The 14,467-nt window shown below is 47.0% G+C and overlaps 1 protein-coding gene across 2 annotated transcripts in view; it reads right to left on the bottom strand.

Annotated features, from left to right (window-relative positions):
• C5 (complement C5) overlaps positions 1-14,467 on the bottom strand; it is a 478,994-nt gene that overhangs the window by 176,136 nt on the left and 288,391 nt on the right. For both annotated transcript variants that reach the window (XM_069609527.1, XM_069609526.1), the window contains exons 24-25: positions 12,712-12,924; positions 7,865-7,940 (exon numbers count right to left, since the gene is read on the bottom strand). In XM_069609527.1, coding sequence (XP_069465628.1) covers positions 7,865-7,940; positions 12,712-12,924 — 289 coding nt within the window. The remainder of the gene's footprint in view (positions 1-7,864; positions 7,941-12,711; positions 12,925-14,467) is intronic.

Here is a 14,467-nt window from a genome sequence, read left to right as displayed (position 1 = left end):
CTCCTATTTGACAACCACACGTCATTCGCTATATAATCACGTAAACATAGGCGGATGCATGGTAATGGTGATTTAAAAAAAAGAAATAATCTCGGATCGAATTTAGATAATGCGTGAGGAATAATGAACAGTGTTAATGCATCTCCTTCGAATAGGTGTTGCCAAGGTACTTTTCTCCGCAGGGCCTGCACTTTCTTTTTTATTTTTGATGGTTTTCTGATTTCATATTCTAATGGAATTTAGTTACGGGAGGTAATATTTCTCAAGCAGCTCTTGATAATTGCACACATTCAGAAGCGCACAGACCGAATAATGTACAGCATTAAAGGCGTAAGATAAGTTGAGTTTTCAAACGGATGAATTAACATGAGCGGCCTCTGGCGTGCTCTGCTAACCGTGGAGCGTTATTTAAAATCATGCAAGATTAAAAGGACGACCCCGTGAAATTCCACATTAGGCCTATGGATTTGGAACAACATCGAATGAAATGTAAAATAAACCCCATTTCAGACAGTGCTCCCACATACAAAACAAATAGAACTAAAATGATGGACGTTACGTTAAGGACTCATTGAAGAGAAATACGTTACAGGAAAATCGTGAAATCAAAACAGCCCCTCGCCAAAGAAAGGTACAATCTTTGCTAAACCATTTTACAAACGCCGCCCCCTTCCAGAATAACAGCTGCTTCCACTCACGGGAATACCATACGCGCCTTTTAATTCGGCCGATTAAAGGGCTGCCCTGACCTGGCTGAGAGCAGCCTCTTCAGAAAGTTATAGTGCTTGGACACTAATAAAAGCAGCAGGCTGAGTAAAGTCAGAGCTCCGCAGATTTCCGTCTCTGGGAGACATCGAGCCGAGGCCGGGTGCGCGCAGGAACACGCTGAATAGTGCTGACGACACGTGCAAAAGCTCTCACTGGGAGTCCCTTCCTTCGGAGCCGAGGCTTCGGGATCGATATTCGCTGGCGCGGCCTGAGCGTGACTCGGAGGCTGGGAAAGTCATTATGATAGGCCTGAGTCAGCAAAACACAGCTGTTGTGACTTGTGCTGCTGTGGCAGAGAAACGTGGACGGTGCTTGCGAGCACCCCATCCTAGCCCGGCCAATAGAGTCACGCATGCATGCACCATCATAGTAAGGCTGCCCAGTGTCCCTGCTGCTAAATTAAAATAAAAAAATAACTTACCTTAGTTGACGACCTTTCAAACTGAAGCCTCAGTAGATCCTGCCTGCCGAATTACAATGGATTACCACCCGGGCCGGCAACAACACACACTATAAGTCTCACTACAATCATGCGTAGTGTGTCAGGGTGCGGGCGGGCCGTGTGACTCGCTCTCGGCTCGTGCGGAGGCAGGGCTAGCTTGCCAGCTAAGCATGCGCTTTGCAGCATGATGCAGCCCACGCGCAGGCTCAGCTCAGCAAATCTGCAAGGCAAGTTAGTGTGCCTGCCTGAGCTGAGCCTGCCGAGCGACAGTAACTTCACGTGTGAGTGTGCATCCCAGGCGCCGGGTCCACTGCAGTGCAGACAGTCAGTAGTGCAGCACCCCAACGGCACCATAGACCCAGAGACAGAGGGCCAGACCGTAGTCTCTCTGGGTTATGGTGCCACTGAGGGCTGCTGCTCTGACTGAGAGAACACAGTCAGTGATATTGCTGTGCTGGGACTGGGAGAGGCGGCCCCTCTCAGTGACGATGGCGTGGGGGCCCCCGCAGCCCCTGGGCCCCCCCACACCGCGGGGGCTGCAGGGGCCCCTGTTACGCCACTGACCACCATACTATGTGCCTGCAAGAGTCGGGCTCACTTTTACACCAGCTCTCCCTGGCCTGCAGGAAATCAAAGCCTACGCTGTATCTCTTCTGTGGGGTTCCATATGTTAATGTCACCAGGTAGGTGACTTTATTTTCCTGGACCCTACAATTATATCCCAAATATTTTAGGAGGGGTATAATTATATATTATTACCTCCAATACTTGAATATTTGGGGAAAGTGTTTGATTGTCTGGAGGGTGCATTTTTAGGGAAACGTCACCACCTGGCAGCCATTTCCACAGCGACATTATCATTGGATACCTTCTGTGGGGGGGGGGTTCAACAGACTCCTCAGCCGCTGCTGGTTGCCTGTCCTGCTGCTTCTTTGTTGTACTTACTTTGTTTGATCTCAATGGAAGAAATTATGGAAGCTTTGCAAACCCCTGAAAAGTGAAAGATACAGGTACTTACCTAGACCGTGATATTTTATATCCTTTGTAAAATATTAAATCACAGCAGTTGACTCTATAACACTGCTGAAAATAGCTTACTGTGGGCCTCATTACACGGAAGGTGTTAAGGGTTAACGGTCACCGGTAATGGGACCGGTGACCGTTAACGCTTACCGCCTTACTACGAGGTCCCTTTGCGGGTAGGTACTTTAACGCCTGCTGTTTAGCAGGCGTTAAAAACCAACCCGCAAAGGGACCAGGGTGCTAATTACGGTACCGCAATTTGCGGTACCGTAATTAGCACCTTCCCCATTCCCATTATGCCCTATGGGGCAAAAATGGGAATGGGGAAGGGCAATGGGGGAAGGGGGAATTACCGCCCCACCAACCTTGGAATAGGGCGGTAATTCCCCTTTCCACCAAGGCGGTGCCGGTATTTTACCGGCATGGACCAAGGTGCTAATAGCACCTTGGCCCTCCGCCTACCGTGTAATGAGGCCCTGTATCTCAGTGTTGTTTACAGGTTTCAACTGGGTTTGTGTAGGTTAGCTGCGACCACCATACCATATTTCCAGTACTCTACCTATTTAAGTAGTTACCAAACTGTTGCTCCTTTTGGCATCATAACAAATTTGGCCAAAAAAGCTGCATTACCAAACTGCCGAACTGCAGGTTTGGAGGTAAGGCAAAGGAAACACCGCCAGCAGGCTGGAGGTAATTCCCCTCACTTACCGGCCAAAAACTGCCAAAGCAACAGTATTACCACCAGTGGTAATACCACAGGTGAGAATACCGCTGAAATCTCCATGGAGTCATATGGACTGCAATGAATGTGGACTGACACTGCCACCACCATTTGTAATACAGTGGTAACAACGCCAGACCAAGTGGTGGTAACAGTAATACTGTTTGGTGGTATCTCATTGGTATTACTGCCGAGGTACCACCAAACTAGAAATTAGGCTGTATCTGTTTCTAAATGTTTCACCCCTGGAACTCTCTCTTTTCTAAACCAAATAATTGTCTACTACTTACCTGTTAGGGTGTGTCTCCTATTTTAGGTTTGTGGTGTGATTATATATCCAATTAACCCATTACTGTTTTTTCATATATGCATATACTGCATTTGTTTGTGCGTGCCTAAATTACTTATTTGACATGGGCTTCATTACAAGTCTGGTGGTAGCCGTGCCAGTAAAACCGGCAGGCTGCCGTCAGACTTGTGAATTTTTCCAGCGACTGGCTTCACAGCAACACCGGGGGATTACGACCCCAGTTGTTCCTGGAAGTCAGGCGCCAGAACATTGTTAATCCCCATTCCCATTTCAGTCCCATATGACTCAAATGGGAATGGGGATGACAGAAGCACCGGCCGCGTTAATAACGGTTCTGGTGCTTCTGTGAAAGTCTGCGGGCGGCTGCCGTTCCGCTTGCCAGGTCAGACTTACCGGCACCATTGTTACCGGACCGGCACACTCCTAATGAGTTTCATTGTCTTAAACATATGCCATACTTAAATAAATAAGCTATATAAATATGCATTGCAGTATATTATGTCTGGTGCATTTTATTATTCCACTTTGGTACCAGTCCATCCCCTACTGAGAGTGAAGCATGACTGCTCAGCCACTCCAGCAATTGTAAGAGTTGGGACTAACTTGATGGCTCCCTGGCTATATCACTAAGAACACATCTTTCTACACCCCTCGCCAGAGGACTGTGGAAAGACACGAAGTTACGGACATCAACCAATGACAGCACAGTTCTCTTGCTGTTGCAAGCTAGTCCAGTTCACTTCTTTACCCTTTCATGTCTCCTTTCCCTCCCATGATTTTCAGATACCTGTGTCCTGAATCTCGAATGCAGGCGTGTTGGTTTTCCAGAGGACTAAAACGAATTCCAGGTTTGTAGAATACCTTACTTTTCCAGAATTCTGGAATTGTGTGTTCCGCTGTCTCAAATCCTATGAGGAATGTACCAAAGGTTGTGCGGGGGATACCCTTCACAGGTTCCTTACATATATGTTGGGGTCCCTTTGGGCTGGCGTCTTCCCCTACTTTAGCTAGATGGGTTGGCTGGGGATACAAAGCTGGAGCTGAGGTGTATATAGCTATCTTTGGAGCGCATTCAGTAGCAGGACTATGACATCCAAGGCCTATTGGTCGGGGGGCACAACTATAGGCAATCCACAGGTGAATGGATGAACCTAATGAAAAGGGTTTTTTGGTACTGTTTTGCAAACCAACCGTTCATGTTTGGCTGTGGGTTTGCCACAGCCTATATGCTTACCATGCAACACCAGTTTTGCTTGTTATGCATGGTGAAGTCATGATGTTCTTAAGGCATGGTGTCAAGGAGTACTCCAGAACATGTCAAATTCTTGACACATTGGGCCTCATTACGACCCTGGTGGTACGGTATGGACGGTGCCAGTATAGCACCAGCACCGTCCATATGTACCGCCTTATTCCGAGGTTCCCTCGCGGGTTCCTGACAGCCCGCCAGGTCTGACCTGGTGGGCTGTGCGGCACCTGCGAGCAGAACTCGTGATTGCACCAGCACCGTTATAAACGTTGCCGGTGTAACCATGCTCCCGATCCCCTATAGGGTAGAATGGGGATTGGGAGCCCGGCATTACCGCCTCCTGCGAATGGGTTACCGGCCCCTTCATCTCGTAATGAACCAGTTATTGCCCAATCGTGGGAGGCTGTGCCGGTAACGAGCATGCCAGTAGCCGTGCCTGCCTTACAGGCATGGCTACCGCCATGCTCATAATGAGGCCCATTGTGTGCAGTTCTGCCTTGGTCTACAGTGGTGGCCTTCCTCCTTTTTGGGGTGTGATTGGTAGTTATTTTGGCGGGATTGATGCACCTACTGTGGATGAGGATTTGGCCTGATGGCATGGGGGACAATAAAGGAGATGGATTGGCAGAATCCACACCCTCCAATGGTGGACACTTTAATAGAAAGAATTATGGGACAAGTGGTCCCATTAAATAAAGAAAATGATTTTGACAAACTTGCCGCTTGTCCTAACCAAGAAGAGAGCTCATATCCAAGCCTGCGTCTCTGTGGCTTCTAACAACTCGGGTGAACTCTTTAAAATCTGCAAGGAACTAGCCAATCCCGCTGCTGTCTCTACCTCTCCTGTCCCTTCCCAGGCCCTTTGCACGGCCCTGGCTTCTCACTTCATCTCTAAAACTCAGGACATCCTGTGCTCACTCTCCTCCTATCCCCTCCCTCCCTCTACTCCCTACTCTTCCTCTGGCCCCTCTGCAGCCACCTCTCCTCCCTCCTTCTCTGCCTTTCCCCTGTTCTCCAAAGACAAGGTTTCTAGACAAGTCCGATCTATGAAAGTCTTGTCGAAACATGTTCACCTATGTTCCTCCAAAACCATCAAGGACCACATTGTCTCCCTGGCTCCTGCCCTGGCTGATTTCTGCAATCATACCTTCCCTCGATTCTTCCCATCCCCCCTGAAGCACACCCTTGTGCACTCTCTTCTTAAGAAATCCTCTGCCGACCCCTCCTGCCCAGCTATCACCCCATCTCCATCATTCCCTTCCTGGGCAAGTTCATGGAGAAACTGGCCATCTCCCAGCTTAATCTCCCACACTGAATCTGTTGGTTGTCTTCATGACCATCGGTCTGGCTTCAGAGCTACCAGAAGCACGGAAACTGCTCTCCAGAACATCCGCGAAGACCTGCTCGCCAACCTTGACTCTAACACCCCTTGCGTCCTCATCCTGCTTGATCTCTCTTCTGCCTTTGAAACTGTCAACCATGCCATCCTGCTCAATCGTCTCGGTGATAACCTGGGTATCACTGGTCAGGCTCTGGTGTAGCTGACTTCTTTCCTTTCAGACCGACCCTCCCAGGTCCAACTTGGGTCCTTCCTCTTTTTCTCTACCTGTGGTGTCTCCCAGGGGTCTAACCTCTCTACCTGGCTGTTCAACCAATACTTGGCACTCCTTGCCCACTGCATCGCTGCTCTCTAACCCAACTTTCAGTGCTATACGGATGACACCCAGCTCATTTTCAGGCTACCCTCTGCCTCCTCCTTTCCTTCCCTCATCTCTGACTGTCTGTCTGCTATCCAGGAGTGGTGCGCTGCCAATGACCTCTGTCTTAATGCCAGTAAAACTGAGATTCTCCTCATCGGCACACCCGCTCACTCCTTTCCTGTAGCTCTCTGGCCGGCCTCTCTTGGCCCTCTTCCTGCTCCTACCTGCAAGGCTAAAAACCTCAGGGTCATCTTTGACTCCACACTCTCCTTCTCCTCACATCTCTGACGTCTCCAAGAAGTCACACTGCTAGCTGCATCTCCTCAAAGGTATTCTTCCTTTCCTATCCTTTCCCCAGAAACTCACTGTCTCTAGAGCTCTGATTCTCTCTAGGCTGGACTATTGCAACAGCCTCTTTCTAAATCTGTCTGCTTCTACTCTCTGCCCTCTGCAACTCATCCAGAACAGGACTGCGAGACTTGTCCTTGGCCTCATGCCCAGGGATTGTATCTCTCCAGGACTGAAATCTCTGCACTGGCTCCCAGTGGCTGCGAGGATTAAGTTCAAAACCCTCTGCATCGTCCACAAGGCCTTCTGGGGCCTGGGGCCTCAATACCTTCAACACTCCCTTCCTAAATATCTTCCTCCTCAAGCTCTTCGCTCATTCGCCTCCAACTCCCTTAGGGTCAGCTGCTTCTCCAAGCAACAAGTTGGTGGTAGATCTCTTTCTTCGGCTGGTGCCTCCCCCTGGAACTGCCTCCCAGCCTCCCTTAATCTTGAGGCGAACCATCTGCGGTTGCGGAAGCACCTCAAAACCCTTCTCTTTGCTTCTGCCTTTTCTCCTTCTCTCCTCTCCTGACCTCCTTACTGTTACCTGAACTGCACTGGCTACCTGGATACCCTCTGATCTAGGGCCCAGGTTTCCTCCCCCACCAGCGTCACACACCTGTACTGCCTGCCTGGCAACCCCCGCACTTGGGACTGTTTCTGTATCCCTACAGTCCCCTTACCAGCCCTTGACACCTGATGTCTGCACTTAACTTACCCATAAACTTGCCACCTGCTGGCCGTTAGTTACTAATTGTTTTATCCACTCCCATGTACTGCACTGTCCCTGCCCCCTTTCCACGCACTTGCACGATCTGAATGACACCTGGCCTAGTAGGATTGTTGTTCTATCCTCCTTTTGTTCCCCTCCCTTGCCTCGTCGCGCCTTGAAACACTTGTGTATAGGCGCGTTATAAATGCCATATCATATCATATCATAAACAATGAAGATAAGAGAATGGCCTGATCTTCACCCAGGTGCCTTAACGAAATCACAACTTTCTGTTGTAGCAAAATCGTTATTAGTAATTGTGACCTTATTTTTTCAATGTCTCCATTAAAATAGTTGACCATTGTTAATTTCTTAGCTTGAGGAATAAAACGTGGTAAGTTCACGTAAAACAACCATACACACCATGTGACCTTGCAGAACAGTGCCTGACTTGTCAACTTAATGCTCGGCTCCAGTTATCGAAATTCCCCCATCTGAACCTGTGTGTCGCTCCGCCCCCTAACGATAGACCTTTAGTATCTGCACTGTGCTGCTAGCCTTCAAGAAAAGCAATAAGATTAACAGTGTGCATGGTGTTTGGCTCCCACTCACCACGTGCTCGGTTCCCGGTCTTTCCACATGCTGTATGAGAAGTCTGGGTTTCTAAAGGACAAGATGCTCAACATCCCTGCAAGAAATTAGCATAATTCACATCTACATACAACATGAACACTCAATAGAGGTAGGAAAAAAGCATTTGGATGAGCCTCTTTGAAGTTAAAGGTTCAGTCCTTGGGTAACAAAATCCTATCACTCAGGAAGCTTCAGGGTATTCAATACTGAAAGTGAATCCTTAACTCACACTGCACTACTACATCAAAACACATGCTTTGCAATTTAGATAGCTCACAAAGGACTGAGTGTTTGTACCTTCACAATATCATTCCGATCGTTTATAGACTCTTTTTCTCATATATATTTATATTTATATATAATGTGTGTCTGTATGCGTGTGTGTAGGGTGTGTGTGTGTGTACATGTGTATACATAAATGGGTAAATGACAAAAGTCAAGGTTACTGTCAATATAAAGGTAAGCAATGAAAAATGTTGGGCTTGTCAATGTAAAGGTATGTGATTTATCTGATTATGTCATACCTCCTGCCAGAGGGAGCCTCTCCTCATGTGGCCAGGGGATGGCAGCCACTATCTGATCCTGACGCTGAGGGTGGCTATGCGAGGGAATGTAGATGAACAGCTGGATACCTCTTCAGGTGACCCCGCTCCCCTTCTATATGTTGGAGACATGAGACTGTTCCGTGTTTGACACCAGCTGTTCTGCCATATACTGCAGTGTGTGTTCAATAGATGATACCCGTTGAGACAACTTTATCGAATTTATCCCCAAAATGATGACAACCTAATGGAGGAACTCCCTGAAGGGATATGAGAAAAAGAAAAGAAGCTAGTGACGTCATTAAAAGTATACATGACGTCCCTAGATAATGACTGAAGAGAATGTACAGATCCTATGAAACTAATGACGAAGTAAAGAATCAAGTGAACTTTTAAATACAAAGAAGAAGATTACTTGCTCGCAACGTGCTGCAGAAAATCGACCATTAAATAAATGTAAAGACGCTGACACGCAAGGTAGATGAAGTCATCGTAGAAGCTGGCTATATGTAGTGAATAGAATGCAGGCGAAGCCGCCATTATATAGAAGCTGGACATCGGTATCATGAATTTAGTAAGCCAGGACCTATGTGTCACAGCAAGAATAAGTAGAATCGTGGAGCTGCAAGACGAGGTTGTCTGGCCTGGAGTCAAGACTGAAGCAGGCAAGGTCGTCTATCTATTCTGGAAATGAGCGAACGTGCAGAGGATAAATCATCCCTTGTTAAAGTGCAAAGAAAGAACACCCAGAGTGCCAAGTTTAATTCATTTAGAGCATTTAAAACCTGCAAAATGGACCAAATCGTGGTCTCCTATCACGTGAGCCAAGGATGAAAATAGAGTTCAAACTTGGAGTCCTAGACACGATAGCGAGTGCCCTCACTCCCGTGCATTCTCAAAGAAAGGATACTTTGCAAGGCCGAGTAAAAATAAAATCTTCATGGAAGAAGGCATGGGCGATGAGAGATGCTAGGCTAATTGCGTGGGCAGGTAGTGACCTGCCCCATCTCCTTGCACCTGGGTCTGGGCTTATGTGCTGCTAAATGAACTGAATGTTCCAGACATGGCACAAGCATGCCAACCAATTATATTAGTCCATATAATGAATGATGTTATAGTTCGAAGACCAATGAGAAAATGTGTATCTAATGTTCCTGAAGATTACATGTTTTAGAGGTATGGCAGAAGGGGACTGATGAATTCCAGCGCACAGACTGTGCAATTGAGTTGAGTTGTTAGGCTGCAGGTGAAGGCACGTAGTGGGCAGCCTGCCAAGTTGCCCACAAGGTATGATACACAATTAAGTGGTTTGCGATCACACTGCGCATACGAACTACAAATATGTTCACCGTAATTGGATGAACTAATAACCATGGCATACTATTGTACTGAGAATGCAAAACTGTTTTGTAATTGTTTAATTGCCATGCAGCCTCAGAGGAAGAGTCTTCAAGCTCGAAACACATGTCAGGCTGCCCTGTTCTTTAATTAAATTGATGAAAACTTGTACATATTTGTAGTTTGTGTGCGCAGTGTAATCGCAAACCACTTCTTAATTATGTTTTAGAGGTAGGCATATGTTGTCTACCTGATAGTGGGCAGCCAATCACAACCCTAGCTCCTATAGAAAACTATACTTAGATGTCCCCCTTAGCCAATCCCGATACTTGATAGGTTTTTCATTATTGCCACATAGTTTGACGTCACTTCTGATGTATTTTTGGTATAAAAACCATATTTGTGTAAAGATCACTGAGAGAGACTGAGCCTACGTCTGTTGATGTTCGTTGTAAACTCCCTGTTTAGATAATTGTTAATAAAACAGTACTTTACCATCTTCCTGAGTTGGTTCTGTTTTATGCACTCAAAACTATTCTGTATGATCCCATCCATTACTTATGCCCATTCCTAAAGGGCCCTAAGCTCAGGAGGATCACATGAGGGGAGGCAGCCCTCATGGACAGGCATCATCAGATGAGGCATGCTATCCCTTGATAACACATTGTGAGAACCCCTCTCAACATCCTGTAAAAGCTGCTGACAGAACTCATGAACATTTTTCACCTTGTGAAACAAGATTTAATAAGACGCTGAAGAGGATTGCAATGAGCGAGAGTGTGAACCATAATGGGCCGTCTAGTGTTGTGAAGAATGTGACTGGTCCAAAACACTAACAAGCCTGGAGGTGGGAGTTAAAATCAGCTGTTGTGAAAAATGGAGAGAACTTCCTATTCCAAGCGTAATTTTAGAGGTCGACGAGGGTCGCGGTGCAGTGCAGAGCAGACAGTGTCACAATCCGGGAGCAAGTCCCGAAGGCAGGTGAGTAGAGGCAGCGAGAGAGGCAGCCAACCCAAGCACTCCTGGCCAGTCGGGCAGACCATAAAGTAGACGGGACGGAGAGCCGTGGCCGCAGAGCACTATTGGCGGGAAGAGAGCACTTGACCAGCCGCATAGGGAAGCGGTGCCGGTTGACCGGCAAACTGCCAGAAGAAGAAGGAGGATGTTGCAGTGGGGACTGGAAGCCAGTCTTTGTTTCGATTCAAGGAGCGAGAATGCTCCATGCCGCTGACTGGGGAAAGTTGCTCAAGTCCAGCAGATACCGAGGCGAGTACCAGAATGTGTACGATTGGAATGAGAGAAACGCAGATGTTGTTAGTGAACCCAGAGGGGAGAAGGGAATGCCGAAACTGAGGCAAACAGACCCTGAAAGAGTGAATTGGTTGCCAATAGTGGGGAAGAGAGTAATCCTCATTGAAATCAGTGTCACCTTCATCATCACAGTACTTTGTCATAAAGTAACTTGGGGAAGATGCATCCCCCCTTGTACTGAATGAGAAAGTGAGATTGCAACATGAAGTCCTGGCAGGAGAGTATACCAGGAGAAGAGCGGATCTGGGATTTGCACCCATAAGGAATTTTATAAGGGAACCTAGCACTGGAGTATAACATGTGTTTTGCTAGTCTGGACCCGCACTCAAAGTGTGCAAAGGAACTGTACAAGAGCACCTAGAATTGAAATATACCAGGTGTTTTGCAAGTCTGGGGCCTGCACCCAACATTGTGTAAAGGAACTGTACAAGCGAACCTGGCAGGGGAGTATACCTTGTATTTTGCAAGTCTGGGACCCACACCCAAGTTGGCGTTATCTTGGAAAGAGAATCCCAAGAAAGACCCATGCCCATGGGATTTTAATTGTATTGAATGTGGCAAAAGGCCTGGGAAAGGAAGTCATTCCCCTGGATTGAGTTGCAGCACAAGAGGGGGGAGTTATCTTCTTCGACTATCAAGAACTTGGTTATTCTTTGAACTTTTGTTTTGGTGGAGAGAATCCTGCGGAAGGGAGTCGTTCCCGCTGGAACTGTGAACATTATCCATTTGGAACTTTTGTTGGAGTTAAACCTTTTGTTGAACTTGAACATGGGTGCACTTTTTAAACAAAAGACAATACCCTTAACACCTTAGAGTTCTTTTTTTTAATGTAAAGGCTGGGATAGGGTTTTGGACACAGGACATATTTGCTTTGGACATCTTGACACTTGGCAGACCATTAGTATTGGTTGAGGTAGGGAAATACCCCCTAGATTAGGGACAGTGAGGCATTTTCCAACCCCTTTATCACTTCAATAACACGCTATACCAATCACCATGAGACCTCTGTGTCCGTGTCCCATTCCTGCCTCCTCACATGTATTAAACTCTGAATATGGCATAACAGATAACCACCATTCGCACCCTGGGAAGGACACTGAGCCAATCGGGGGCTGGGAAAGCATGTGTAAACTGCTAGTTCCCTCACAGGTGCTCTCAGCCACCCACATGTCTTCCCAGGGTACTTTCATTTTTTTCTATGTGCCTTGACCTCCGACCCCCTTCCCGCTCCCACGGTTCCCGCGTCTTCCACACCGTGAAACACACTAAAACTTATCAAACGAGGAAATCAGTCAAATAACATTTTTTTTAAAAGAGTTAAAAGCTTACGTTTACAAATGTTGGGAATGCCAACGTAAGGTACAGTAAAGACACACAGTCCAATGGTATCAAAAGCTGAAGTCTAGAAGCTCTGGGAATGGCAATGCCAATGTACCAACACTCATTTCAAATAACTAAATCCCTAAAACATTGTAAACTGGACCTTAACTTGTTGTAAACTAGAACATTGCCAATCATGTCTTGGTAGGTTAGCCTTTAGAAATACTAATGATGATGGGGCTATGCAGATCGTTACTGCCCCACCCCCTGCAATTTCTTGAAGGGTAGGCGGTCTTGGCAACCATCTGGTCTTACCTTCTTTCATCTGCCTTCGCATGTTGGTCCGTTGAGTCAGGGCCAAGGGGCCAAGAAGTTTCCAATCATCCAACGTCTCCAAGTAATGGAAGACATAGAATATTGGAACGACCCTCATAAGTTCGGTCTCTGCACTGCCCTTTGGGAGATTGGTGAAGATCTTCACTCCCTCAGGATTGAGCACAGCAGAAAAAACCTCTCCCAAAAGAAGCCCTGAACATAGAAGAAAAGAAGAACGATTAAAGAAAACAAAGCATTCATTTGGAAATAGCTCAGGTACAGTATTCTCTAGGATTCTAAATCTAAATGGAATGTCCAAACAAGTAGAGCGTCCTGCCCACCCACATGGACATCTCGCCAGCCTTTCCTTCTGGGACTACAGTCCATGAAGTGAGAGGATGGCCACTTTGGTAATCAAGAAATGTCCCTGTACCCCTATTTTAACAGCAGATGTGTATTTGCTGATAAAGCTCAGTTGCATTCTATTGGGGGCGTTCCTTCATTTGCAGTGGAGGAGGTTCCCAGGGAAATATAAGAATGTGTGGTGCCTCAGTGTTCTCTTTTTCATTACAAAAAACAGGGGTGTGCCAAACCTATCTTGAGGTAGGCATGCACTGAACATCACAAAGGTGGAGGGGTATTGTTTGCATATGCCCCAAAAGGAAGGTCTCATTGGATCTCTGTGACTCCGACCGAGGTATGCACTCTTAAGCCACACCCTTCTCTGGTGCCCTACAAAGGCTAGCCATGGGTTGTCACTAATGCATATTCAGGGACCATTGTCAGGTTTGCAATTCTAAGATAAAAACCATGCAATAACCAATTGCATTGTGATCCCGCAAGATTCCTCTCTGTCTCCAATTCTCTTCAACCTGTAAGTAGAATCCTTGGACAGACCCTTGGCAAGCACAATGTTCATTTCGACCAATAAGCAGACGACACACATGGATACTTCCAAATCTCATCCCTTCAACTCCACACACTCCACACCCTCAAAAGCTGTGTCTTCATCATCACCACCTGGATGGCCACCCACTTCCTCAACCCTAACCAGACCATATCCATACCTCCTCATCTGGCCTCATGGAAAAAAATCCGACCTCACCCCGTTGTGTCAAAGAACTTGTCCCGGACAACCCACACATATCCTTCTCCAAACCCGTCAAATCCCTTGGCTTCAGTATCGACCCCCAACTTTCCTTCACATATCACATCGCTGTTCACACTTACGCAATATCAGACACATCCTTCACCCTGATGACTTCTGCACTGTTGTCCAAGCACTAGTTATAACAAGCTGGACTACAGAAATGGTCACACTCACCGGACACTGCAACATCACCTTTGTCACCCTGAAAGCCGTACAAAACGCAGCAGCCAGACCCATCCTCCACCTAGCCAAAAATGCACACATCACCCTAGGTCTTGCCCAGCTCCACTGGCTCCTGGCACCCTAGATAATTGCCTTCAATGGTCTCTGTACTGTATTCAAATCAATCCACCTCAAAACCTCACCTTACCTTTAAGACAAACTGATACCCATCACCCACACAAACACCAGACAAGCCAGCCAGCATATTCTATACATCCCACCCTGCAAAGTAACAGACACACAAAAACAAGCACTTACCCAGTGGGCACTCCAGAGCATGGAACACCTTACCTCTTCACATCTGCACTGCACCATCCTTCACCACTTTCATAAAGATCCTCAAAACATACCTGTTTCCCCAACACATAATCCAGCCCCTGCTAC

Source organism: Ambystoma mexicanum, chromosome 8, assembly GCF_040938575.1.
Source record: "Ambystoma mexicanum isolate Mex_15411 chromosome 8, UKY_AmexF1_1, whole genome shotgun sequence".
NCBI lineage: Eukaryota > Metazoa > Chordata > Amphibia > Caudata > Ambystomatidae > Ambystoma > Ambystoma mexicanum.
Note: the sequence above shows the minus strand (reverse complement) of the source record. Positions and strands in the feature narration are given on the sequence as shown.